The sequence below is a fragment of the Trichoderma asperellum genome, chromosome 3 (assembly GCF_020647865.1).
Source record: "Trichoderma asperellum chromosome 3, complete sequence".
Lineage (NCBI taxonomy): Eukaryota > Fungi > Ascomycota > Sordariomycetes > Hypocreales > Hypocreaceae > Trichoderma > Trichoderma asperellum.
The window spans coordinates 1,659,346-1,682,444 of NC_089417.1; the positions used below are offsets into that span (position 1 = coordinate 1,659,346).

General features: G+C 49.3%; 9 protein-coding genes across 9 annotated transcripts; 5 read left to right on the forward strand and 4 right to left on the reverse strand.

Moving 5' to 3' along the window:
- Positions 1-695: 695 nt before the first annotated feature.
- TrAFT101_005139 (uncharacterized protein) lies at positions 696-5,946 on the forward strand. The gene is made up of 3 exons (XM_024900337.2): positions 696-1,154; positions 1,302-1,779; positions 1,869-5,946. The coding sequence occupies exons 1-3, from the start codon at positions 1,089-1,091 to the stop codon at positions 5,048-5,050; spliced, it is 3,726 nt and encodes a 1,241-aa protein (XP_024759496.2). The 5' UTR covers positions 696-1,088; the 3' UTR covers positions 5,051-5,946.
- Positions 5,921-9,487, reverse strand: TrAFT101_005140 (uncharacterized protein). The gene is made up of 3 exons (XM_024902579.2): positions 9,078-9,487; positions 6,527-9,008; positions 5,921-6,452 (listed from the first exon to the last, which is right to left on the reverse strand). Exons 1-3 carry the CDS (start codon positions 9,350-9,352, stop codon positions 6,336-6,338), a joined length of 2,874 nt encoding a protein of 957 aa, XP_024759495.1. The 5' UTR covers positions 9,353-9,487; the 3' UTR covers positions 5,921-6,335.
- Positions 9,488-9,608: 121 nt separating this feature from the next.
- TrAFT101_005141 (uncharacterized protein) lies at positions 9,609-10,688 on the reverse strand. The gene is made up of 3 exons (XM_024900401.2): positions 10,513-10,688; positions 10,148-10,446; positions 9,609-10,086 (listed from the first exon to the last, which is right to left on the reverse strand). Exons 1-3 carry the CDS (start codon positions 10,652-10,654, stop codon positions 10,045-10,047), a joined length of 483 nt encoding a protein of 160 aa, XP_024759494.2. The 5' UTR covers positions 10,655-10,688; the 3' UTR covers positions 9,609-10,044.
- A 952-nt stretch (positions 10,689-11,640) lies between these two features.
- On the forward strand, positions 11,641-13,179 carry TrAFT101_005142 (uncharacterized protein; the record flags this gene model as incomplete). The annotated part of the gene is made up of 4 exons (XM_066127393.1): positions 11,641-11,988; positions 12,049-12,707; positions 12,759-13,014; positions 13,069-13,179. The coding sequence occupies 4 exons, from the start codon at positions 11,641-11,643 to the stop codon at positions 13,177-13,179; spliced, it is 1,374 nt and encodes a 457-aa protein (XP_065983504.1).
- REX4 (3'-5' exonuclease) lies at positions 12,529-14,272 on the reverse strand. Its single transcript, XM_024905715.2, has one exon. It carries the CDS (start codon positions 14,162-14,164, stop codon positions 13,202-13,204), a length of 963 nt encoding a protein of 320 aa, XP_024759492.1. The 5' UTR covers positions 14,165-14,272; the 3' UTR covers positions 12,529-13,201.
- A 179-nt stretch (positions 14,273-14,451) lies between these two features.
- On the forward strand, positions 14,452-16,341 carry ESA1 (Histone acetyltransferase). Its single transcript, XM_024901946.2, has 2 exons — positions 14,452-14,939; positions 15,025-16,341. The coding sequence occupies exons 1-2, from the start codon at positions 14,522-14,524 to the stop codon at positions 16,113-16,115; spliced, it is 1,509 nt and encodes a 502-aa protein (XP_024759491.1). The 5' UTR covers positions 14,452-14,521; the 3' UTR covers positions 16,116-16,341.
- A 298-nt stretch (positions 16,342-16,639) lies between these two features.
- TrAFT101_005145 (uncharacterized protein) lies at positions 16,640-18,713 on the forward strand. The gene is made up of 3 exons (XM_024902578.2): positions 16,640-16,932; positions 17,002-18,209; positions 18,300-18,713. The coding sequence occupies exons 1-3, from the start codon at positions 16,793-16,795 to the stop codon at positions 18,575-18,577; spliced, it is 1,626 nt and encodes a 541-aa protein (XP_024759490.2). The 5' UTR covers positions 16,640-16,792; the 3' UTR covers positions 18,578-18,713.
- Positions 18,714-18,789: 76 nt separating this feature from the next.
- TrAFT101_005146 (uncharacterized protein) lies at positions 18,790-20,853 on the forward strand. The gene is made up of 2 exons (XM_024908257.2): positions 18,790-19,547; positions 19,675-20,853. Exons 1-2 carry the CDS (start codon positions 18,894-18,896, stop codon positions 20,593-20,595), a joined length of 1,575 nt encoding a protein of 524 aa, XP_024759489.2. The 5' UTR covers positions 18,790-18,893; the 3' UTR covers positions 20,596-20,853.
- A 322-nt stretch (positions 20,854-21,175) lies between these two features.
- On the reverse strand, positions 21,176-22,487 carry TrAFT101_005147 (uncharacterized protein; the record flags this gene model as incomplete). The annotated part of the gene is made up of 4 exons (XM_024900387.2): positions 21,176-21,795; positions 21,871-21,999; positions 22,056-22,190; positions 22,253-22,487. 4 exons carry the CDS (start codon positions 22,485-22,487, stop codon positions 21,176-21,178), a joined length of 1,119 nt encoding a protein of 372 aa, XP_024759488.2.
- Between the last annotated feature and the right edge of the window lie 612 nt (positions 22,488-23,099).

The window sequence follows — 23,099 nt, forward strand, 5'->3', positions numbered from 1 at the left end:
ACTTGTGTATCTTAACAGCGCATGAGCAACAATGAATAAAGATGGTACAGCGATCTTATAAGAGTGAGATTTGTTTTTGGTTCAAAACCACCAGTCCTTACCCTTAATGACTGCCAAGGCTATAGAATATATGACTGGTAATTTAGTATCACAGTCAGCCTGTGAACGTACCTAGAACTTTGGAAGGCTACCTAACTACCTACATAGTATGCATGAGTCACTGCAAGAGTATCGGCTGATGCTGACTGGCCGCCTGACTGACAGCTGCACAGAGAAACAGCTAACAAATAAAGATTCGTGCGTTTCATACAGTGGAAATTACTAGAGGTAGTTATGGTCGTTGATGAGACGTCAATCACCGCTCCCTAAAGAGAGTTCTACTTCCATTTGAGCATCATATAACGAATAATAATAGGCTGATGGTCCTCTTTGGGATCTACGTGCAAAAGTCCAAGGACACTGTGTAGCGGCTGCTAACCCTCCCAAAAACAGCACCCGTACGGGGCACGTTAGATCTTCCACAGGCGCCTCTTTACCTAAACAATTAGGCATGCTAAGCCTCTCTGGGTGGAAGAGCGCTGTGAACAGCGACGCACGGGCCCCCCAACCAGGCTAAACTTTCCCACTCAGCGCTAGGCCACAACAGGCTCCTGCAGCTTCAAAATCAGGTCGCCTTCCACCTCACCATCGCCATTCAGACACATCGCAGCCGAGTTTCTCGATCCCGGTGACTGCTCTGACGACTCCTTCCAGCCGACACCGATCCTCATTGCGAGGCCCAGGAAGAGAGGATTTGACCCCGAAACCTCCGCTGTACTTCTTACTGCCACCATCGTCCGTCCATCGCTACTGCCACTTCGTTCGCGATTCCGCAACCCCCTCCTCCTCCTCCTTCTTCTCCTCTACCTCCCTTTGGCGATATCGCGTTGCGGCCCTGCTTTTAGTGTGTGTTGTTCAAGGCATACAGGCACACCCGCTGGCCCTTTAAATTAAGTCGAATATCTGGAGGAGCGACTTGATTCTGGGCCGAGAAAGAGAGAGTTCGCATCCTTACGGCTCCTACTGGCGCACACCTGCCACAACGACGGATGATGGCCGCTGAGCCCTCCACCAACAATTCAGCTGATGTGTTTGCCTCGACTGAACCACAACCTGTGAGGCGCCTTTTTTTTCTGTTTCATCTGCAGGCCACAAATCATCTTTGTGGTGGTGTTGGCGCAGGTTTTGTTTCTCTGGATTCTTCTAGGTGTAACGACACTGTGCTCTTCGGATAAGCTAACATGATGCTCCTTGATTCGCAGGCCACCGACTCTCAACATGGCGAACCGGTACCGCCAGCTGTAAACGGAGGCTCCCCCCTCCCCGAAGACATCTCAAACAAACGAATTACGAGTGTCGAGGACCAGATCAATTCTGCCGATGTCAGTGTGAGCGGGGGGTCAGATACTGAAGCATCGCGCGCAAAAGATGGTGACAAGGGCCAGGTCCGCGCTGGGACTTCGACGAAAAAGCCTGCGACGTTCAAAGCTGTTTCCGTCAACAAGACCTTCCTCGCCTCCAAAGCGAATCCAAATGTCTCATCCAAGACCAGCGACAAACCAGCCGCGGGTTCCAGTACCCCGCCGACTGGCTCCGCCACCTTGTCCATATCACGACCACGTTTAGTTGCAAAATCAGGGAGTGGTACGGGTACCTCAACTCCAAGGTTCTCGTCACTGTCAAACGGCGGAAAGCCGGCGGCTGCACCTGACCCAAGTGTTGTGTGGAATAAGAATAGGCGTAGGTCAACCTTCGTGGGAGGACGTTTTGCTTTGTTGGCGCTGAATTATTATTTTAACATGTGCTTACTATTTATCTTCTCCTTCTAGCTACACCTGCCCCAGAACCAAAAAAGTTGACAGATGAAGAGCTCAAAAAATATGGAATTCACATGGCTAGTCGCCTAAATGAAGACGATACCCAGGGCCAAAATAAGTGGGCGGACATTGATGACGACGACGATGACTGGGAGCCCGAAGCGATAACTTGGGGAGATGGCACCAAGACGACTCTTCCCCATCCTGACGAGGTCTCGACACAGGCACCAGAGCCTGCATCAGATTCGATCAAAACTTCTGCCCAGGACAAACCATCCTCTCCGGCACCGCCAGGCGTGGCAAGTGTTACACCACTACCAAAGTCTGGAGGACTTCCGTCTGGGAAAGGACTGGTTCTCAAGAGTGCTGCTCAGGAAAAGCCAGTACTAGTTGCCAAACCTCCTGCACCACCAGCGCCCGCCAAATCTCCATGGGCTACTTTGCCACCTATTAAGAAAGCATCGCCTGGTCTTGCAGAGTCTGTGTATCCACCTCGCGGCGGCATGAAAGAGTCCCCTTTCGCCTCCAATGTGGCACCTCTTCATTCCAGAGATCCCATGGCTGATGATTATTCACGTACCTGGAGGGATAGGTCCTCATATGGAAATAAGGAGCTTTTCAACTCTCGGTCCGGTCGATACGAACCCGTTCCTGATCGGCGCCCCTCGATGCGATCCGATTCTCAGACTAGATACCCTGCCCTATTACAGCGTGTTCCTCCATCAGAGCACCCAGCCGAGCCTTCGCCTGCTTTTCAGACTAGTCGCACTGTTCAGGAAGGCCCATTTGGTCGACGTAGGGGTTCCTCCAATGTCAGCGGCGGCAGTGGCTCATATCTTCAGCGCATTGGTAAGGGAGGCGATGGCTCTATGCCACCGCCTCCTGAGCTTTTCGGCGTCCGTAGAGGCTCTCTAAGCGGCTCTGTGATAGAGAGCCCGGTTTCTCCTGTGGCGGCATCTGTGATGAGTCAAGGACAGTCAAGACACCAGCCCATGCACGATATGGCTTCTCGGCCATCTCCTGGGACAACATATGCCGCTCCTCACCATGGAAACCCACATGCTGAGATGATCAATGGGCCTGCTCCTCACCAGCTGGAAGACGATATTGAATATCAGAAGAAGTTGATGCGCGAGGGCGTCGAGCTCGCTAGAAAACGCCGGCAAGAGGAAGAAGCTCGCGAAGAAGCTGCACGCCGAGAGCGCATACAAAAGAAGCTCGAAGCTCTTGGACCTCCCCCAGAAAAGAAGAGCGAAATGAAAGATGTGACCAAGGACCGTGAGGCAAAGCCAACGCCGAACCAGCACTCGGCAGCTGGGCCGCCAGCCGAAAAACCCACTGCAGCAGATCAAAAATCTCCAAGCCAAGCGGATTCTAATAAAGATGACGCAGTCACCATAACCCGTATTGAAAAGCCCGCATTCAGCCAGAAAGACGTTGCATCGGCAAACGTTGTCCCACCTGGCCCTACAGCACCTGGCCCTACAGCCAGGCGGCAATCTCACAGCCAAGATGCAGAATCTACCAACGTTTGGGGAAGTGCTGCACCTCGGCCGGATCGACTCGCATCATGGAATTCCAGTGCGCCCCGAAATGTCTGGAGCTCTCCGGATAACAACAACGGGCTTGGAAACGGCACATTCAATCCCATTATCGGTCGCACCCCTGCTCAAACAGTTTCAAACTCTAACGCACCGGCTCCCATTGGCCCTCCAACTGTTGCGCAATCATCTTCTCACAATCGAAACCAAGTCCAGTCCGTAATTGGCTCGCGTACTACTCGGTATTCAAACCTGGGTAACGATATTGCGAGCAAATGGGTGACGGCCGTGGCTGAAAATGACAAAAAAATAAGTGCGGCAAAGATGGCTGAACGGGTAGGGCGTGACCGTCAGCTGGCCGAACGTGGAGTCACAGCGGAAGATGCTCAGCCTGCAATCAAAGATACTTGGCGCCCTGTTCATATTCCCGGCGATGGAACCAGACGTGTCATCAGTTCTACTGAAGGCAAGCCTAATACCGCAGACCCATGGAAAGTTTCGCGAGACGACCTCACCAGGGGCGCTTCTTCTGCAGATGATTCTATTTTGGGAGGCCAACCTACAGTTATTGGTGGCGGAGGCAGTGGCTCTGTCTTGCCTCCGAATGGCCCAACAACAACCCCTCAATCACGACCCTCTCGATTCTTTCCTGCTAGAGACGTCCGTATGGACATTGGCATGGCTGAACCATTGCGACCCTCTTCGCCATCTCCTCCGCCGCCAACAATGGAGGGCCACCCCGCATACGAAGGGGACATCACACGCCCGCATGTCTCATTACCGAAGCCACTACCAGTAGTCAAACTACCTCCTGCTATGGCTGCCGCTCAGGCGTCTCAATCGAAGCCAGTTAATACATGGGCCAGCCGGGCAGCTGCTAGAGAAATTCCTCGCGCTCCTCTCCATCAAGGCCACTCTGCACGACGACCTTCTGAGACGTCACATGAAAACTGGCAAGATAAAATCAATAATCTTCTAAACGGTGGGAAAACATCTCCCCCAAAGCATATGGGAGTTGATCCTGCCAGTCGGCATGCGCTGGATCATACCACTACCCAGACTTCCACAACCGTATCTCTACCTTTTGTAACGATACAGCACTCAGCGGGAATTCCACAGTCATTAACTTCAAAGCCAATGGCCGAAGAATGCTTTGAGGAGCAAGAAATGGGCTCTCTTCCACAGATCAGACTCCCACACAAGGCACCAGAAGCAGCGTGGCAACCTGCAGCAGGCATAAAATCAATGCCCAAGAGGTTTTTTGTGCAGCCGACTGTTATGGAGCCATATTATTTTGCGTCCGAGGTCGTTGGCGGCGGAAACGCTGTGCGAATCTACTTCCCAGGGATGAGTGAACCTAAGGTGGCCACCATCCCCTTTTCTGCGGCCAGAGGCGGACGAGGAAGCCATCGTCCGTCATCACGACATCGAGGTGGTGGCCACGTACCTCGTGGAGGCCCTAGTGGCGGAGGTAGCGGCAATGGTAACGGCAATGGCAACGGCGGAAACAGCAACAGTAACAATAAGAGGGAATTTTCGAATAACTACGGAGATTCGACGACTTCAAATAACTCTGGTCGTGGCGGTCGCGGCGGGTACCGCAATCGCGGATCTGAAACCTGGAGTCGATATTCTCGTGATCAAGCTGCCTAGCTGAACCACTCACAAACACTCTTGACCACCTTCTTGGGAAGCCCCGGTTTACAAACCCAACAATATAACGGCACATTATATTATTTTGATTGACCTCAACTTGTTGAGGCACCATACGATAGCTTGAACTTTCTTACTATTAACGAACGAGGATGAGAGTTAATTATTTTTTTACTACTCGTCGTCTCTGTGCACCCTGGACTCAACCGTCTCAGATGGCACAGAGACAAATATGTACAATTTCAACACGCATTATTTCAACGTATCTGACTGCGCATTGGTTTTCTGAAAGGCATTAACCAGTGTTCTTCAATGCATTGCGAACGGATATGGGAACAGAGACAACGGAAAAGGACCAAACAGAGAGAACGAGAGAGAGATGATTTTCCGTCTGCAATAAGGCTTGCTTAAGTGAGCCTGATTTTTCATTCTTGTATTTGCCAATCACTGGCTACTACTACCTACCTACCAGTTCTCAGGGAAGAGGCATCGTCTACAGGAGCAACATGGAGTGGGAGAAGACAAATAAGTCACTTTCGCGTCTCTTACGCTCGTAGTACAACTTTCCAAAATCGTAACGACCAAAAAAAACTCTTTTCACGCGCGATCTTTGGCCTCTTGCCAGTTCAATAGGGATTCACTGGTAAAACTGTACGAGTACAGATATGAAATACGGTGTCCTGGGCATATCTTGATCCCAGCCCTTCTAGCTACTATTAATGGATTGACGGATATTTGGGCTCTGGACAACTTGCAGAGTAGGCTTCTGGCGATTGTAATGCCCCCCCACCCCCCCCCCCCCTTTTTTTTTTTTTGGAAGGGAAGAAACGATTGGGGAAACAAGGTACTCGTTCACATTGATGTGAAGTAGTGCAATATTCTACAGAAAATATGCCAAATGTGTTGATTTTTTTGCTCATTACAACTTGCTTTCTCTCGCCGCGCCTTATCAGATGCTTCAGTGATATGGTGTGATGTTTATTTTGTTCTTTCTCGTAGATCCAATATGGTTTTTTTTTTCTATCATGTCATTACGTTAATGCATCCATGCATCCATCCAACATCCTTTTGACTTCTGGTCAGTTTTATATACGTATTCCTCCAACTCCAAACTCCCTCGATACTTGGTATATCACTGGATTGCTCTTGTCTCCCTCTCATTCGTTCTCGTGTTAGCCTTGCTTTCTCTTTCTCTTCGCAAACAAGAAGTGAAGAAGATCTGCAGAGCCATTACGCAGATAGCAGCCAGGTACATTAAAAAAACAAAGAAACATGATTCGTGTATCTAAATCTCTTCAACTGCACAGTTGGGGTGCAGAACATAGACAACATTCGCAGGTGTAGCCGATGGGCCTGCGCCATCTGTGAGACCTTCGCCCCTGAGCGCCATGAGGATGTTGTCCTGGTGAGAAAATGTATTGTTAGATCATGTAACACAATGAATGAGAAATGCTGATTTGGGGGATTAGAACTCACCTTGACCATCTTTCTCAAAACCATATTCGCCAACGTCTTCTCCCTGTGGTAGTCTTCTTCCCCATCCATCTCCTCTTCCTTCTGCTCCAGATACCAGTTGATGAGAACGCTGCCCTCAACGCCATCGCCAGTGCCAGCCTCATCCTCATTCACCCTCTGGACAAACATATTCATCATTGAGACATAGGTGTCATAGGTGATGGTGTGCTTCCTTCTGGCAGGGGCGACTTGCTCTGCGCTATCCTGACCTTCCTCCGCCATGGCAGCATCGCCTTCGTGATCCTCTGCAGGGGTAACTCCAGCAGCCGCATCCGCAGCGCGACGGAGTGTCTCGCCGTCTTCGTGAGTGTCATCTGTCTCCTCCATTTCGACATCATCATGCTCAACAGAGATGATACTTTGGCGCAGGAGGTTGAATGCTTCAATTACCATTGTAGGTGCAATCTCTTCAACACAGTTGACCTTGGCGATGGCCTCGGACAGACGAATCATACTTTCCAACTGACGAACCGTAATTCTGTAAGAGTTCTTGCCAGCACCACCCTGGGCGTCATCAGCTCGGAGTTCTTTATACTTCTCGACAAGGCATTCCCTCGCCTCATCCGTAAACTCAGGGCGGAATGTCCTCGCAAAGCGAATATATCGCTGCAGTTGTTCGGTGCTGAACTCAGGGGTGATGGCCTCGTCGCGGCGCTGGTGGACTCTAACAATGTGCTCGGAAAGGTGGCGATCGAATGATTCGGAGCACTCATCCAAGACTACGAAGAACAAATCAAAACGAGACATGATGGGCGCTGACATGTTGATGTTGGCGCGAAGAGTGGTTTTGCGGTTATAGCGACCACCAACCGGGTTTGCTGCAGCCAAGATACTGGTTCGTGCATTGAGCGTTGCTTGAATGCCAGCCTTGGCAATAGAAATCGTCTGCTGTTCCATGGCTTCGTGGATAGCAACCTGATCAACAACATCCATCTTGTCAAATTCGTCAATTGCACAAATTCCATTATCCGCCAGCATAAGCGCTCCAGCCTCGATGGTAAACTCTCCCGTTTCCTCATCTTTGACAACGGCAGCTGTTAAACCAGCAGCCGACGAAGCTTTGCCACTGGTGTACACTGCACGTGGTGCGAAGGAGCATACGTATTTGAGAAACTGGGACTTGGACGTTGAAGGATCTCCAACGATGCAAATGTTGATATCACCTCTCAATTGCATTCCCTCAGCCGTAGTTTTGCTGACACCAGACATGAGCTGCAAGAGAATACCCTTTTTGACAACTTCATGCCCATACACTGTTGGCGCAATTGAGTTGACAAGTCGAGAATAGATGTGATCGCCGTGGACCATAGATCGCAGGTCCTCGATCTCGGCGGGATTCATAGACGCCAAAACCGCAGCTTGAGCTTCGTCCACCGACTCAGCACCCTCAGCAATATTACGACCATTCTGAGTAAGAGCATTGATAACATCCATAGCGCCACTCGCAGCAGACTGGCCAGTGGAAGTGGTATCAGGAGCAACCATGCATGCAAGGAACGCCAAGCGATAGGTCAAATCTCGAACACCAAGGGCTTTGAGACCGGAGATACCGTTGCCGCCAACATCAGCTCCACGAGGAGCACCGCGGTCGTCACGGACCGCCGTAGGCCGTAAACCAGGAAGACCAAGCTGGCTGACATCCGGTACTACAATCAAAGCACCGGTAAATATGCATTTTTCACCTGCTTTGGCTCGATCAACAATCTCGCCTCTCATGATTACATCCATGGTACGAGGCATGCTGCCTGTGGGGATCTCAGAGCTGTTTTCCTGGATGCGGACCTTTTGCCAATCGACGAAAGTGCTATGCCGGATGTCCAGCTGCCACGAGACACGGTTTTGACACGTCTGGTTAGGGCATTGTGTTGGCTCGGTGTATCGGAAGGTTTGCTCGACGTTGGGAACGACAGCACGGCAGGCCTCGCAAACAAACGTAGCCAGCGATAATTCAGGTCGCACTTCTGATGTTCTGGTAACGGTACCGGAAATAGATAGCAGCTGGCCGATGTTGGCAGCTCTGAGGCCTCGAACTCGGGAGACAAGCGGCAGGTTATAGAACGCAATGGAGAAAAGCTTGTCGGTCTGCTGATGCTCGTTCTTCCTCTGGGACAGGTCGCTCTGGGTTGCTGAACCATATTGGCTAGCACCAGAAGTGCTCAGCTTGCTGGATGCGGTGGCCTGACGATGCTCGCGAAAGTATTGAGACTCATATTTTGCAATCATGTTATGCAATGCGGCGGTGAGGAAAGGAAGAAATCGGTAATATTGGCGTATGATACCGTCTGCAAGACTGCCATTCTCCCAGGAGGCTAGATGCTTATAGTCGACGTAGAAGGTGGAGAGTTGGTATGTTCGCATGCCCCTGATCTGGGCAATATAGTACTTGTTCGTTGTGGCGGCACTCGAAGGGGGTGCACCTGACGAAAGGGGATCTTCGATGAAGCTGATGCCCAAGAAAAGACAGCCGGTTAGCAATAGGCGCCGAAAAGTCACATCGAGTGCAAAACCTCACTTTTCGATGAAGCCCTCAAAGTGCTCCTGGACAAGGATACCAATCCGGTCCTCGACTTTGGGGATGCTGGCAGCATCTGGAATGCGCGAGCTGCGCGGAAGCTGGTCGTCCGCAAAGCCGTCGGCGTCGCCATAATCGTCACCGCGAGGCGTTCCCATATTCTCTGACGGAGGACCCCGCGGACGGGTTGATGAGGACGAGGGGAAGCCTCCAGGCCGCCTCTGCGGGGCTAAGCCGTCCGACATCATGAAGTTGGAATCGCCGGGGGTAGCCATTTTGGCCCTGTGAAGTGAATGGGAATTGGCCAGGGGCAGCGTCGGCGAGAGCGGGATTGTGAGGCTACGCGCAATTGAAGCAATGCAGGTTGGGCCGTGCCTTGGGCAAGCTGGTGCAAAAGATTATCGTCGCCAAATTTGGGGTTGAAGTGGGCTGGATCTGGTTGGAGGAAGCAACGCGCGTGGAGCGCGTTTCAGGGATCCCGTTTTAGGGCTAGCGCGACGCGAAATTTAATTGATTGCATTTAAGGACTAGGAAGCTTAGAACTTGAGGCTACAGCACATACAATGGCCATACAATGGTAGTGTTCTGTTGATTATATCACCTCGTACATACTGACTGGGTGCTACTAACGAAGTTCTTTCTCTAGTATAAACCACAGGCTGGAGACTCTTAGCCATCGCATGGCGAGAATATCTTTCTCTTTCTTTCATCTTTCTTTGACTTCTTCTCTCCATATGCATCTGCAATCCAATCAAGAGCTCTTCTTGCCGCGAGCCACCTCATCATGCATGCAAATTGTAAAATTCAGTCACCTATATTAGGCATCAAAAAGCTCTATATGCCGCCATTCATTCATCATAGTATTCAAAAATTGGGCGCCCCCAAGTCGTTTGCCTTCTGCAGTTTAAGATTGTGGGTATCATTGTAATAATCGTGGCATGCCGTAGTGGCTGGCCATTGTATCGCGTCATTTCGCTTTGTCGCCGTCCTCAGTAGAGTAAGAGTGAATCTGTAGAAAAGAAAAACGAATCAGTCATCGGATCTTCAGATATATTCACGTATCAACTTACACTGTTCGCCACTTGAAGCCATTCCTCCACACCTCTTAGGTAGGGATCCGACGAGGCATCAGCAAGCGCATCGTGGGACCAGACAACCATCTTGTCGAATTCGGTCACGGTGTGCATTGTTCCAATTCTTGGAGAAGATTCATCTTCTCCATCTTCTCCAACTATCATGACATCCGGCTGCTCGGCAGGGTTAGGTTCGTCGTCTTTTCGTTGAAGAACGACTCCTCGATAGTTTGCTGGTAATGATGCGGTTTTTCCCTGAAGTTTCCTGCCTCGAAGATAGGCAGTTCGGGTTTCGTCTAAAATAAAGGAAAATATCAGAGTCTGTCGTTATAAACTAATATTACAAAGAGCTTCGTGCTCACTCTCATCTGCAGTGGGATTCCAATAGGCTGAAGACGGCTCGATCGACCCGGTATGGTGGACGCGGCAAGGCAGTACGTTGACAATACCCTGGCTTGTGGTAGCTTCATCCTTGCGGATTTCGAGCATTGGAGATTGGCCCATGGTGAATCGTGATAACTGGAACTTGTCTGGCACGTTGAAGATGCTGCCCCTCGGCTCGCGTCGCATTGGACGCAAGACGCGCCACAGCCATCACTTCCTTATCTAATCTGAGATCTGTCGGAGCCGCGATCCTGGTGCATTCCGGGCGCTAATCCGAAAACGGAGCTACCATGTGAAGCGCTACCGGGTAGCTCCTCGATCCAAGATTGTGGGAGCTGTTGGTGGGATCTCAGATCGCCGGCCAGCCACTCGGTTGCACATATCGAGACGAATTATTCTCTCCGTCGACTAATAATGTCTAGAATCCGACCTGGACAATTCGTTTGTTGATTAAAGTTTAGGCCATGGCAATTGCTTATGATGTAACTGATATCAACTCAGGATGGTCTATGTCATAGCTATTCTTTACTAGGTATTTTGGCAGTGATATTCCTTCTGTTATTCCGACAGATGCGTTCGAGATTTCTAACAATAGCAACAGTATTAGAAGTTAGAGAAACTAAAGAAATTAGATATAGCAGATATCAAGAAAACGACACATTGAACAAGGCATTCCTTCTCATGTCACCTGGGTTGGTGTGCTATACGTGAAAATGCTTGACAATAATCAGAATCCAATAGCAACAAGCGGATGTCTGCAAAGAGCATCTACATAATATTCAAATTAGGTCTCACCCGCAGTGAATTCGAGATGGCATCTTAGACTTGTTGTAGACTAGTCGTAGTGTTTAGTTGAAATTGACTGGTTATTGCTGCTAGTCAATACCTCCGCCTCGTTGGCGAGTTTGTGTAGCATCAGTGATGCGAGGACGGCACCGGCGTCAAGCCACGATTCGAGTGCTGGATCTATATAAAGCCACATAGTTGTTCCCTGTCAACCATTACCTCGTGGGTGACCTCTCCTCGCCACTACTTAATTCACCTTGTAAGAACGATATCGCAGTGAAACGCTCTCATACAGAATGGTAAAGTTGTTAAGCCAAAGCATGGATAGATTTCGCAGCAATCTTGGCAGTATAACATGGACCCCGACTCTCAGGGTGGCCAAGTCAACCATATTATCCGTCTTATCTCAAATACAAATTGGTGCACTGCAGCTGGTTGACGAATCGGACCAAACGAACTATGTGTTTGGACAGAGAGATGCAGAAGCATCAGAGAACACAGCTATGGGAGCTCCGCCTCGACATCGGATCGACAACGTACCTCTTGTTAAGCTTGTGATCAAGAAAGCAGAGTTCTGGATGCGACTTTTCTTATTTGCCGACATGGGGTTTGCCGAGGCTTACATGCTCAAAGATTTTGAGTGTCAAGATCTGACCTCCTTCTTTCAGGTAACACGTTGCCCATGATGTAACAATATCTTATCATTTGCACACTCTGAGATGTTATAGTTATTCATAATGAACCGCGAACAGCTGAATAATGGCACCACGTGGATTTCTCAGCTCTCATCCGCTGTGTCTAATTTGGCTCGATCTACAAACACTCTTTCCAATGCTCTCCTTAACGTTTCTGCACACTACGATATCAGCAATGATATGTTTGCAGCGTTTCTATCCCCAGATATGACTTATTCATGCCCAATTTGGGATTGCAATCAACCAAATAGCGATGAGCCGTTGGAGTCTGCGCAGGTCAGGAAGCTCACCTACTTCATCGAGGGCGCAAGAATACAGCCTAGCGACCATGTTTTGGAAATTGGCACTGGATGGGGTTCATTCGCAATTGAAGCAGTGAAGAGAACTAGCTGCCAAGTGACAACCATAACTCTATCTACCGAGCAGAAAGCCATGGCAGAGAAAAGAATCGAGGAAGCTGGATTAAGAAACAGAATCGAGGTGAGACTGCAGGATTATCGAGAATTGCCAGTTCCAGTGATGCCTTACGATAAGATTATCTCGATAGAGATGCTGGAGGCGGTAGGGAAGGATTATCTCACTGCTTATTTCGACTGTGTGCACCGATTTCTCAAGCCCAACGGAGGCATCGCCATGTTTCAGTGTATTACAATGCCCGAAAGGCGCCATGAAGCATATTCTAAGTCTAAAGAGTAGGTGTTGACCGAACCATTTTGGAGATTCAAGCTTGCTAACGGCTCTAGTTTTATCAACCAATACATCTTCCCCGGCGGTTACCTCCCATCTATCACCCAGATCCTGAACCACATCAGTTGTCAATCCCAGGGGTCATTAATCATTGAAAAGGTAGAAAATATTGGCGGCCATTATGCCAAAACACTCCGACTGTGGAGAGAAAGCTTCTTGGGTAAATTTGAGAAAACTATTCGGCCTGCGTTGCTTAGAGAGCATCCTGATATGACCAAGGAAGCTATCCAAGTTTTCCGCAAGAAATGGGAGGTAAGAAACAACACCAGTTGGATTCTTGATACCTGTTGATCTAACCATCTATAGTATTATTTCTCATACTGCGAAGCCGGCTTTCTCACAAAAACGCTTGGTGATGTAATCATCACAGTCGCGCGTGAGGGATCATCAGAATTGATGGATAGGATTCCGTTGTAGGACCCAAAGAGATTTGTGTTCATCATGGCTTCTTCTTAGTCTTCTTTTTCGAACGAGACGCGCTGGAATTGGTCGTCTGTTTTGGAGCATATCGGTTCATATTATCCATGTCAAAGCCAGATTTATGCTTCCGAAACAAGAGCATGGTGGCTCTAGCATCCTCGGTGCTAGAGTGCGGGCCGCTCTGAATCTCGATACCAAGGATTTCTTTAGCAAGGACTTTTAGTGCCGGCTTCCGTCCATTCCCATACTTTTTAAAGGCGGGATACTTGGCGGTGTCGCGAATATTCCTTGGAGAGTGGCTGAGTTTGAGAGCATCCAAGTCATGCTTGATATCGTGACCAATAAGAATTTTGTCTTTTATGATGTCGTCGACTTCTTTTTGAACTTCGCTGAAATCTCTTGCAAATCTCATCTCCTTTTGGGAAATTCCGCTCACGGTTGTTCTCCAGTTGGTAACACGTTCTACCGGCTTCACATATGAATCGTAGATCTGTCGCCCGTGGAAATCAACGATACTAATGCGCGCCAGTGCTGATTCATGCCCACCTGGCCCAACTCCTACCATCTCGCAGTCAATGGCGACATACTTTCCAATCTCAACTCCGCTAGAAAGGCCGTGATTTACTTTGTCTTTCTCAGATGCGAGCATCATTGTATTGCCTTTGACTCCCAGGCCATAGGCCTCTGCCAGATCTTCGGTTGAGACCTCATGATCCTTGGCCCATATCGCCAAGGATGGAGATGGGTTCTGCTTGGGCTTGTCTACCGCGGTTGAACTTTGGACACCGCCCATTCTATGAGCAGCTGCCTTCTTCTTGCGAAATGGTGGTACACTGCCTTTACTCTCGTTTGTCCCAGGAGGTTTTCTTTTCGCCGAGGATTGTAGCTGCTCTTCAGCCTTTCGTTTTGCAGGCGGCTGGGAAGCTGCCCCAGCCTTTAATCGGGCTTGAAGTATTTTCCAATTAGAAGATAGTTCGGCCATCCTCACAAATATGGGCCGGATAAGCTTTCTAATGATCAAGAAGCCGCATCATGTGCTAGTTATCTAAAACATAGCGGTGAATTTGATTTTGAGATGAAGCTCGGTTGTGATAGCGAAGTTTGTAAGAAGCAATCTCAAGCAACTATGAGTTTTAGTACTATAAGCGTATACTTGAGAGTTTGGGGGATATCGCTGTACCGGGATGCGAGCCTCTCACCGCCTTGCGATAAAAGATAAAGCTAAGCTAAAAACATGTGGCGATTAATAGGCCATCATATTCTGCCAGGCCCCTCGCATCGCATTCTCGATTTCCATCCAACTTTCATCAAATTTACCATCATTCGTCGGCTTTTCATCATGGCTGGCGGCACACCCCATGGTGAGCCCTCTGTCGGCTCCGACACACCGCGCCAGAAAGGCAAGGCGACACCGGAGACGCTGAAAATGGGCTGCATTGCTTGGGTCGAGAAGGATGGCCAGCCGCGACGAGCCGAAATCTTGAGCATAAAAGAAACGAAGTCTGGGAAACATTTCTACTGCAATTTTGACAATTTCAACAAACGTTTGGACGAATGGGTACCGGTTGCGAGAATCGACTTCACACAGGACGTCGAATGGCCAAATCCTGAAAAAGACAAGCCAAAGGATTCCAAAACCAAGAAGGCTCCATCAACTCAACCGAAGAAGTCGCAAGTATCGAAGAAAGCACAGAAGAGGCCTGGGAAGCGCGAACAGTCGGTTACTAGCGAAGCTACAACACCCCACCCTTGGACAGGTAAGTCTGATGATCACATATTGCGATATAGACAATGTGGGCAATCGATTATGAGTGGCGTTAACTGTTTGAATCGCACCAACAGATCTTAACGAAACGCAGAGCCAGCGAAAATCATCATCAGTTGGGCCGGAGGCAGACACACAAGTAAATGTTAGTTTTGAAGCGAGCGCAACACCGGGCGCAGGAGATGACCTGCTCGCCGATGAAAAAGAAGAGGAAGACAAGAAAGACGAGCATGGCTTTAGCCGGGAGGAAGAGATTGAAAAACTGCGCACTTCGGGTTCGATGACACAAAATCCGGCCGAAATATCCCGAATCAGAAATATATCAAAAGTCCAGTTTGGGAAGCACGACTTATTCCCATGGTACTTCTCGCCTTACCCAGAGAGTTTTGCGCAAGAAGATGTCATATATATCTGCGAATTTTGCCTTAGCTATTATGGGGATGAGATAGCGTTCACACGACACCGAAAGAAGTGTACGTTGCAGCACCCACCGGGCAACGAGATCTACCGAGACGACTACGTATCCTTTTTCGAGATTGATGGACGGCGGCAGCGGACCTGGTGTCGCAATCTGTGTCTCTTATCCAAGATGTTTCTCGACCACAAGACACTCTACTACGATGTAGATCCCTTCCTGTTCTACGTCATGACAATGCGAACGGATAAGGGATGCCATATCGTAGGATACTTTTCCAAGGAGAAGGAAAGTGCTGATGCATACAATGTGGCTTGTATTCTGACACTTCCACAATATCAGCGAAAGGGCTACGGTCGTCTCTTGATTCAGTTCTCATATGAGCTGTCTAAGATTGAAGGCAAACTTGGCTCTCCAGAAAAGCCTCTATCTGATCTTGGTCTCCTCAGTTACCGTCAGTATTGGTCTGAAAACATTCTGGATTTACTACTAGGCTACAACGAGCGAGATGAGAAGGCGACGATTGAAGCCATCTCGACGGCTCTCGCAATGACGACGCAGGATGTGGAGCATACGCTACAAGCCATGAAAATGCAAGTGTATCACAAGAGCGATCACAAAATCGTGATACCGGAGAAACTTATTGAGCAGCGGGAAAAGCAAAAGCTCAAACGGAAGAGAGTTCTTGACCCCCAGAAGATCCAGTGGAAGCCACCGGTGTTTACAGCATCAAGCCGTACGTGGGGTTGGTGATGTAAGTGTTGGTTTGGCAGCAGATATGATTGTATACCTTATTGTTTATAGGAGTTTTTGGGGGCATAGGCGCTGAGTAGGTTTGATGTTGATAGCTTTGTCTGTACTGAGCGCAATGGATGTCTCATCCCTTTTCTTTTTCCTGTTATAAGTTACTCTTATATTGATGATACCCTCAACTCAAGATACATTACCAAATGCGAATTATCCCATATGTGCTTTTGGCCCTTGAATTTTCATTGGAAGCCATCCATTGAACTTGAATAGATACGTGTTAACTGGGGCTGTGCCACTCGTTCGCCTGGGCGCTCCAATGCTCTTCGTTGTATCTTCTATCGTAAATAGGACATATTTGTCACATCCAACGGAATCCGTGATTGTTGGCAGCCTTGGAAAGTAATAATCGAGGCTCACTCATCTTTAATGACGTAGTTGAGAAGCTGATAGCTTCCGAGAGCGGCAATGCAGCTAAAGCTGTCTTAGCTCTGGGGGGCGATAGTGCGATAGTGGGGGATTCTGCAGTGCATGCAGGCCCTTGTTGCAGCTGCTGTCAGCCAGCGCTTCTACACAGTCCCTACGAAGCGGCCATTCTTCTTGTGCCTCCATCTATAGCAGTCGGAATTGGAGGAGGGAGACATCGCATTGGCGGGTCGCCTCAACTTCAGCAAACGGCCAGAATGTCTCTCCAGCGCTTCGCGATCGCACTGCTGGGCATCGGCGCAGTGACGCCGGCCCTTGGCCGAGACGACTCGCAAGTTCCGCTGCCCAACTACGCCGACTTCTGTCCTGATTATGCCCTTTACTCTACATATCCGCAGTTTGTCTCCAGCCTACACAATACCTGTTCTCATATCATGTGAGCATTGAGAACTGACCAAAAACACAGTCGTCCCTTCAGCACTGGCCCCCTCGCCTTGCCTTTCCAGCGACCCAGTCCACAATGCCGGACGTTTCAATCGGACGAAATCGAGAGGGTCATCAAAGAAGTAACGTCTCGGATCAAGGATCCAGATCTGGCACGCCTTTTCGAGAATACATTCCCCTCCACCACGGATACAACTGTGAAATTCCATACGAATGGCGACAAAGAAACGGCCTTTGTCCGCCTTGACGGGCGGCGGCAAGACGACGGCGCATGGGAGGGACCCCAGTCGTTTATCATTACCGGAGATATCATTGCAGAGTGGCTGCGTGATTCGACAAATCAGCTTCGTCCTTACCAAGCTCTAGCCAAGAAGGACCCCGCCATCTTCAGCTTGATACTCGGTGCGATCAACACGCAGTCCGAGTATGTCATTCAGTCGCCGTACTGCAATGCGTTCCAACCACCTCCTATCAGCGAACTACCCGTCTCTGCTAATGGTCAGGACGACTTGGTGCACCCGGCGTACGAGCCGAGCGCTGTGTTTGAGTGCAAATACGAGCTTGATTCTCTGGCGCACTTTTTGGCGTTGGGAAATGACTTTTACGACCACACCGGGTCAACTGACTTTGTGAACAAACGATGGCTCCTCGCCGTTGACACTCTATTGGTGGTATTGAGGCAGCAGTCACAATCAACATTTGATCCGGAAACGAATCAGTATGAAAGAAACACCTACACTTTCCAGCGGTGGACCAATACCGGCACTGAGACACTCAACCTACAAGGCGTCGGAAACCCGCTGAATAGCGAGACTGGGCTGGTTCGCTCGGCATTCAGACCAAGCGACGATGCTACTATACTGGGCTTCTTCATTGCAGCAAATGCCATGATGTCTGTGGAGCTTAGTCGGGCTGCCAAGGTGCTGCAGGCTGCAGGTAAAACGACGCTGGCTGGAAAGCTGGCCAAGTGGAGCGAGCAGCTTCGCGCTGGAGTTTTGGAGCATGGTGTTGTTAAGCACAAGAAATATGGTGATGTGTTCGCCTATGAGGTTGATGGATATGGCTCTTCCATCTTGATGGATGATGCCAACTACCCTTCGCTTCTTGCTCTTCCGGTGATGGGATTCTGTGACGTTGACGATCCTATATATCAAAACACAAGGAAGATGCTGTTGGAAAAGAAGGGCAACCCATACTACTTGAAGGGCAAGGCTTTCCAAGGAATTGGAGGTACGTTACTCCCCACCAAATCCGGTAACTGAGAGGACAAACAATGAAGTTTTAACATTTTTTTTTTTTTTTTTTTTTTTTTTTTTTTAGGACCTCACATTGGCTTGGAAAATGCTTGGCCCATGAGCCTGCTGCTTCAAGCCCAGACTTCAAACGACGACAAAGAGATCAAGGCATGTATCGACTTGGTGATGAAAGCGTCTCCTCGCGGACTTATTCACGAGAGCGTGGATGTCAATTACGTGAACCAGTACACGCGAAGCTGGTTTGCTTGGGCGAACGGCGTCTTTGCTGTGACGATTTTGGATTTGGCAAAGCGAAAACCGCATTTGGTCTTTGGGCCGGGGGCTGAGCCGTATGAGATGTAAACAAATTGATTGAAACGAGTAAATACGATTGTTATATGTTTATGTATTAGCATAATGAATACCGCATGTTCAAGCTCATATTCCAACGACGGCTCTTGATACAGTTGTCTGCGTATTTGTAAACCCCACATTTCAGGTAACGCATGCATTTGAGCTTCAACCAATGACTCCACAATTTAGTCTTCTCCATAAACATTGTATTTGGCATGAGAAAGTTCGGTAGAAAGTATCTATATAGTTTAGATAGCATTATGACATTATGAGTCCCACCCTCATCATCGCCTTGTCCAGGAGCTAGCTGACCTTACCCCAGAACATGCGCCCTTTGCATGCCATATTGCGGTGCAATTCACGCCCTCCACTAACACGAGCTTGCCAATTCAAGTCCCACCGCAGGCTGTCATTGAGATTAATAGCTCCAAACAACACTCAAAGACGCACTTCCCTGCGCCTCATTGCAACGACCTCTGCGGCCAACATGCCCGGCTCAGACGCTCCACCAGCAGCAAAGCAAAAGCAAATCAACTTATTGCGCGGATGGCCCTCACCTGATCTTCTCCCCGCAGACCTCCTCTCAGCAGCCTGCCAGCGCATCCTGGCAGACCCCGTCGAGAGCGTCCCCATCCTTCAATATGCACCCGACCCAGGCTACCAGCCGCTGAGGGAGAGGCTGGCCCAGTGGCTCGGCCAGCACTATGGCGTTGAGCCAGATGCCAATCGCATTTGTATCACGGGCGGCGCAAGCCAGAATCTGGCGTGCATTCTCCAGAGCTTCACGGATCCGCATTACACCAGGGTTGTGTGGATGGCCGCTCCTTGCTACCACTTGTCGTTTGGCATATTCGAGGACTCGGGCTTTGCGGGAAGATTGAGAGCAGCACCGGAGGATGACGAGGGGCTCGATGTTGAGGAGCTGGAGAGAAGGCTGGTCGCTTGGGAGAGCGCAGAGAAGCGCAAGCCAAATCAAGAGGTGAGTGCAAAACAGTCAATCCGCCCATGAATATATCTCCTTGTTATATCCTTTCGGCCCAGTTTGTGGGAGTACATTTGCGGCAGTAGAGCTGAAACAAGTCGCTTTTCAATTCCTGCTTCTTTAGCCCCAGCCATTCAAAGATCCTGGCCCGTATAGAAAGCTCTATAGGCATGTTATCTACGCTGTGCCGACATGCTCCAACCCATCAGGGAAGACACTATCTGTCCACCGACGCGAGAGTCTTGTTAAACTAGCTCGGAAGTACGATGCTCTCGTTATCTGCGACGATGTCTATGATTTCTTGCAGTGGCCGCTCGAGGGACCTCCTACTGCTGAACGGCCGCCAGAAATGAGACTCCCCAGGCTGTGCGATATCGACATGTCGATGGGTCGGGCAGAGAACGATCCCCAAGGTTTTGGACATACAGTGAGCAATGGGTCCTTTAGCAAGATTGCGGGACCAGGCGTTCGGACGGGATGGGCAGAAGGCACTCCGGCCTTTGCTTTAGGACTGTCCAAGACGGCATCTTCTATGTCTGGCGGTGCTCCAAGTCAGCTCTGTGCCGCGATGCTAGCCGATTTGATTCGGACTGGCGAGCTGGCGAACTTCATCGAGACCAAGACTCGGCCGGCTTTACAAAGGCGGCACAAGATTGTGATGGACGCTGTAAAACAGTACTTGGCTCCCCTTGGTGTCGTATCAAGCGAATCTAGCATCCAGGGCGAGAACGTTTATGGTGGCTATTTCGTATGGCTTACACTAGCTCAGGGGCCGTCAGGACTGCTGGTCTCAGATGCTGCGTTAAAAGAGGAAAATATCGTTCTTGGAAGAGGGAGCATGTTTGCGGTTCGAGGAGACGAAGAAGGTGCCAAGTTTGACAACCAGATCAGACTATGCTTCTCCTGGGAACCGGAGGAGGCACTCGTCGATGCCATCCGGAGGCTTGGGCTCCTGATACAACGAATGCAGGCCAACATTGGTTATTATGAACAATTAGTAGGTGGAGTCACAGACAATAATCGTCCCGTTAGTAGTTGGGTGTAATTTTGAACCCAAGCGAATAAGGTAATCTAAGGAACATTAAATGTTTCGATGAGAATATCTTGCGGTTGGTCTCCCTTAGCCATGTTTATAAACCTCAAAAAATAGGCTAGTGCTATAAAATTTCAACTAATATTTAGTTACATGGCCAGTGTCAGCTGTATATCACTTGATGGTATTCCAAGTAGTCAAATATTATTCGCTTCGCAATGAGAACTGTTACCACCATCGTCCTCCCCCGCTCCGCTAGTTGTAGAAACGTCTTTCCATATCGATACTTTTCCTCCTGTTGCGCGCTCACATATGTAAAATGCTATTACTGTATCCAGCATCACTATTTGAACTGCTAAGTGGAGAGATGCCTTTCCAGTCTTATCGTCTGTCCTGTATTTAGTGTTTGGCCGCATGGATCGTACAAAAAACTCTGAAGAGTAGATTCGATTCTCAGCTTTGTACTTTACTCAACCCCATGTGAGAAACAACTACCTAGGTTACCTCCTTTCAACTGACTTGCTTACTAAATAACAGCTGCCTTGCCTATAACATAACGTTAGCATTAGGCTTACGAAGCTGACGTGACACTTTAAGAAGTGCCACTTGGAGGAGTGCCGCTCGGAGGAGTGCCGCCTGGGAAAGTGCCGTTTGGAGGAGCACCGCCCGGAGCACCGCCGCCGCCAGCATTTGGGTTCGACTCTCCACCAGTTTGATAATACGTCGCCGCAGCGTTGACCTCCTTACTGAGTGTCGTGTTAATGCCGAAACTGATCCAACCCAGCAGTCCATCCTGCACGTCGGTTCCCAGAAGCACATATTCCAAGAACGGGTCGCTTGTTTCTGCCTCTTGAGCGGCGATACTGTCTTCTGCATTGGTGGTCAGTGTCTGCGTGTTGGACGAGTATACCGCTGTGGCCTCCACCTGGTTGATCAGGTCTTGGTCGAAGAAGATCTGTCCGACGTGAGAGGCATTTGTGTCGAGAAGTGTTCCGTTGGTCTCGGCCGTTGCGTTGAGATGTACCATGACGTGAATGTGCGTAGTTCGACCCGTATAGTGGCCTGGGAAGAGCGTATCAAACTGCACGGTACCATCGGAATCGGTCTTCTGAACGCCACGGAGAAAGGTGGCATTGAGGTTCGAAGTGTCCACAGCGCTATTGCCATTCCCAGAAGCAGAGACTCCCGAATAGACACCTGTCGAGTTGCAGTCTGACAAAATACACATGAGATGTTATTTAGGGTGACTTTCGGCTTCTGAGGCCGCGGAACGAGAGAAAAACTTACGCCATATTTCAAGAAACGCGCCAGTCACAGGCTCGCAGGTTTCCGTATCAAGGACCTGGATATCTAGGACTAGGCCAACACCACGTTGGTCCTCTGTTACATTCTTTCTGATATACTCGCCGGAAACGTCTAGTACTGTGTTAGTCGAGTTTGTGTTCTGCAGTAAGGTATTGTTCTGAACTGACAGTAAGGACCCTCGGTTACCTCAGGACTGAGCACACACGAGTTATTCGAAGCGAAAATAGTGCTTTCCAACGTCTCTAGACCATATTGCTCCGTAGAGTGATGTGATTCATTGAGAAGCCTATCAAGGGTGCGACCTGTTCACAGATTAGTCCCGAAATAAGCTGAAGAGACAAGGAACGAATGTTGAATCACATACCCATTAGACTTCCGCCTTTCGCATGCTGGGCTGCTAAGTCTCTTCTGCGCTTCGTGGACCGAGCCGTAACACCGCGAACATTCAATTTAGCCGCACAGTGACTAAGATCCTTGCGCGTGAGCCTCCTGAGCATGGTCGAGCGCTCAGCTACTTCAGCTCCAATATCATGGCCGGGGTGAGCCGAGACTAGGACGACGCCGAGCATCGCGCCTGAGAAGATTGCTGAGAAACGCATGGTCACAGATTCAGAGGGTCCCGTCTCCGTGGAAAAATATAGGCACACAATATACTCAATCGAGATGTGATTTTCTTGATATTCTGAGACAAGCCGAGGTTGTGAAGATGAATGAGTATGCTACTAGTTCTCCAGGTTCATAAACAAAGTCCTAGCACCGGGAATATATATATATTTATATATGCTTCTTCTCTTGTAGGCACTCCATTCTATCAAATATGGCAGGGCCATGTATGCAACACTGTCGTCGTCATCTTCCCCTATAGGGTGACGCGGAAACTTGGAATAGAACTGGAGGGTACATCAACACTACAACATGAGAACACCAATGCCGCGTCAGTTCAATCGGGATGTGGGCGGGTGGCTCCGGGAGGAAATCCACCACATCGGAAGGACAGGGGCCTGGCCATTTCACAAGCCAATGAATGGTTGTTTGCCCCTGAGATGAGCAAATATAGTTCCGCTTTAAGGTTAACTGCTAGCAAAGAAGAACTAAACGGCCGTCGAAATAAAACAAACGGGGAAGAAGTAATACCCACGGCCAAGCATCAAGATACCACCTCTAAGCCTCTATTAACAACACATGAATTATTACATATAAAGTAGATGTAT